This window comes from Trichosporon asahii (genome assembly GCF_000293215.1).
Source record: "Trichosporon asahii var. asahii CBS 2479 unplaced genomic scaffold scaffold00039, whole genome shotgun sequence".
In the NCBI taxonomy this organism is placed as follows: Eukaryota; Fungi; Basidiomycota; class Tremellomycetes; order Trichosporonales; family Trichosporonaceae; genus Trichosporon; species Trichosporon asahii.
Genome location: NW_014040885.1, coordinates 204 through 2,426, shown reverse-complemented (window position 1 = coordinate 2,426; position 2,223 = coordinate 204). Strand labels below are relative to the sequence as shown.

Sequence of the window (2,223 nt, the reverse complement as noted above, 5' to 3'; positions counted from 1 at the left end):
TGTCGTTCTGCTCAGCCATTGTAGATCTGATGACGTTTCTGAAGGGAGTGTTTCGGACAGCAAGTGCAGACAAGGAGCGCAACATGAGCAAGCAGAATGCCAGTCTCGCGTCCGCCGGGGGAGCCAACGTGCGCGTCTGGGCGGCCTGGCGGGGCTAGCTCGCCGAGGTGGGTCATATTAATCTGCTGGACGCAGAAATTTAGCTCCCGCTGTCAAAGACTGCTAATCTGGGCGTGAAGTGTCGACATTTGGGCTGAACACGTGATCTGGGCGAGAGAAAGCATGTGGTTGTGCAGCCGGAAATCTGAAGCCGTTTCGGGATTGGGCAGATGCACCAGATGCGCGCGAGATTCGGTCAACTGGCCGCTGGGCGCTGAGGGCTGAGTGGGCAAGGAGGCGCTGGGCCCCAGTCGGACGTAGACGTCAGTCAGATGCCAGCCTCGGTTGCGAGGAAGAGGGCAGATCGGGTCCCTCATTGCTCCTCCCTCCCACCGAGCGATGCTCCACCGCATTTCGGGGATCAAGCTTTGGTGGTGTATGGGCCGGCAGGGGTCCCGGTGATTGGAGAGAGAACAGCGGGGCAGGCTGTTGTCGCAGCGTCACGAGGTTCGTTTACGGGTGCGGTTTCTTGGCAGACGACACGGAAGCGGTGGCGAAGGGGATCAGGGGAGGATCGGCTTGGCGGATGCAGTCGAGGGTACAGTGGCCCGGGCCAAGAGCCCAGAGCAGCCGCGGGTGGCCTGGATCTGGGCCCATTCAGGCCATCCATCCTCCTTCACGAACGTGCACCCGGCAGCCATCCTCTGTACGGATGCATGCTGGTCCGCCTATACGCCTACCGCATGGTGAGCGAGCGAGTGAGTGAGTGAGTGAGTGAGCCGTAGTCGCGAGATATACATAGATCCTCCCCCCGCACTTGGATGCATCGCCTCTTCCCCTTTGATCTCTGCTATTCCTGTACACTCCATCCCCGCCCGCCGCCCTTCGCACTAGGCTACGCTCACAGGCCTGTGGTCGCGTAGCCCGCAGACGCTTCTCAGTCTTGCTCAGCCGCAAGTGCATAGCACACTCGACAAGGGACGCAGCCATCTCGACAACCTCGACTCTCCTTCATATACTCTTTCCTCATCAGCCCGTAACTCTTACCGCATCACTTCACCCGATCGTCCATCTCAAGACGCCATCTCCCCCCACCTTCCCTCAACCCAGCGACTACACTTCACTTCACTTCTCGTTCTACCGCTCGCTTCGCTCGCACCCGACCCACAATGGCACCCACTCGCTGCGGTGCACGCGGTGCACGCCGTTCACGCCATGACGGGCAAGATCAAGACGCTCAAGCTCACCAAGTCACGGTTATCCGCTGCGTCGATCGACAAGCTCGCGGCGTGTGCAGCGCGGGCCCGCATTCGCGACATTGCCATGCTCCTCTGTAAGTGCACCTTCCCCACTCACATCCTCCCCCACGTTAGCAAACGTTCGAAATCTAACTAAACGCCCAGTCGGCATCGGACTCGGCGTCCTGCTCTATGCGCTGCTGCACGATCTCGTCCTCGCCTTCTTCACCCGCGAGCCACCGCTAGAGTGCCCGCCGGGGTGTATGTGCGAACCCCTGCCCGTGTACCGCGAGAAGGAGGAGGACGAGTACTCGGTGCCGTGAGCCACCCTCACGCTCCACTGTAGACGACCCGAGGGGGATCGCATTACGACAGCGGTCGACCACGCGGAGCCGACAAGGAGGATGGGGCAGGGGAGGAACGTTGGCAAGGGCTGCGATGGCTGCGCGCAATCTCACACGACGTCAAGCCGTGAGCCATCAAGCCATATGGGCGTGCCTGGCGTATTCGGAGCACTAGTCTCGCAGTTGGGTGACAGTGCGAGAATTGGGAAACGTGTGTGTCAAGGTCGTGTGCCCGACACTCACCGGCTTCGCACATGCGCGCATTACGTTGACCTCACTGGCTGCAGATAAGTCGGTTCGCTCTACTCGCCCTAGCGCCTATCCCTCATGTCCCATCTAGCCCAAACCGCGCTGCTCGACACCACCCCTCGCCATTGCAAGTTGTAACACTAGCCACACTCTCCATTTTTGGGATCATCATTCTTCTGGACTCTTTTCCACTACACTACCTCTACGGACATTCATAGCTTTCTCTCTGTGTGTATGACAAGATATAGATGGCTCGCACCGCTTTGAAGGCTGGCAGATCGGAGCAACTATTT

At 59.6% G+C, this 2,223-nt stretch overlaps 1 protein-coding gene across 1 annotated transcript; it reads left to right on the top strand.

Moving 5' to 3' along the window:
- Positions 1–431: 431 nt before the first annotated feature.
- Positions 432–1,660, top strand: A1Q1_01046 (uncharacterized protein; the record flags this gene model as incomplete). Its single annotated transcript, XM_014325513.1, has 3 exons — positions 432–805; positions 1,023–1,432; positions 1,503–1,660. The coding sequence occupies 3 exons, from the start codon at positions 432–434 to the stop codon at positions 1,658–1,660; spliced, it is 942 nt and encodes a 313-aa protein (XP_014180988.1).
- Between the last annotated feature and the right edge of the window lie 563 nt (positions 1,661–2,223).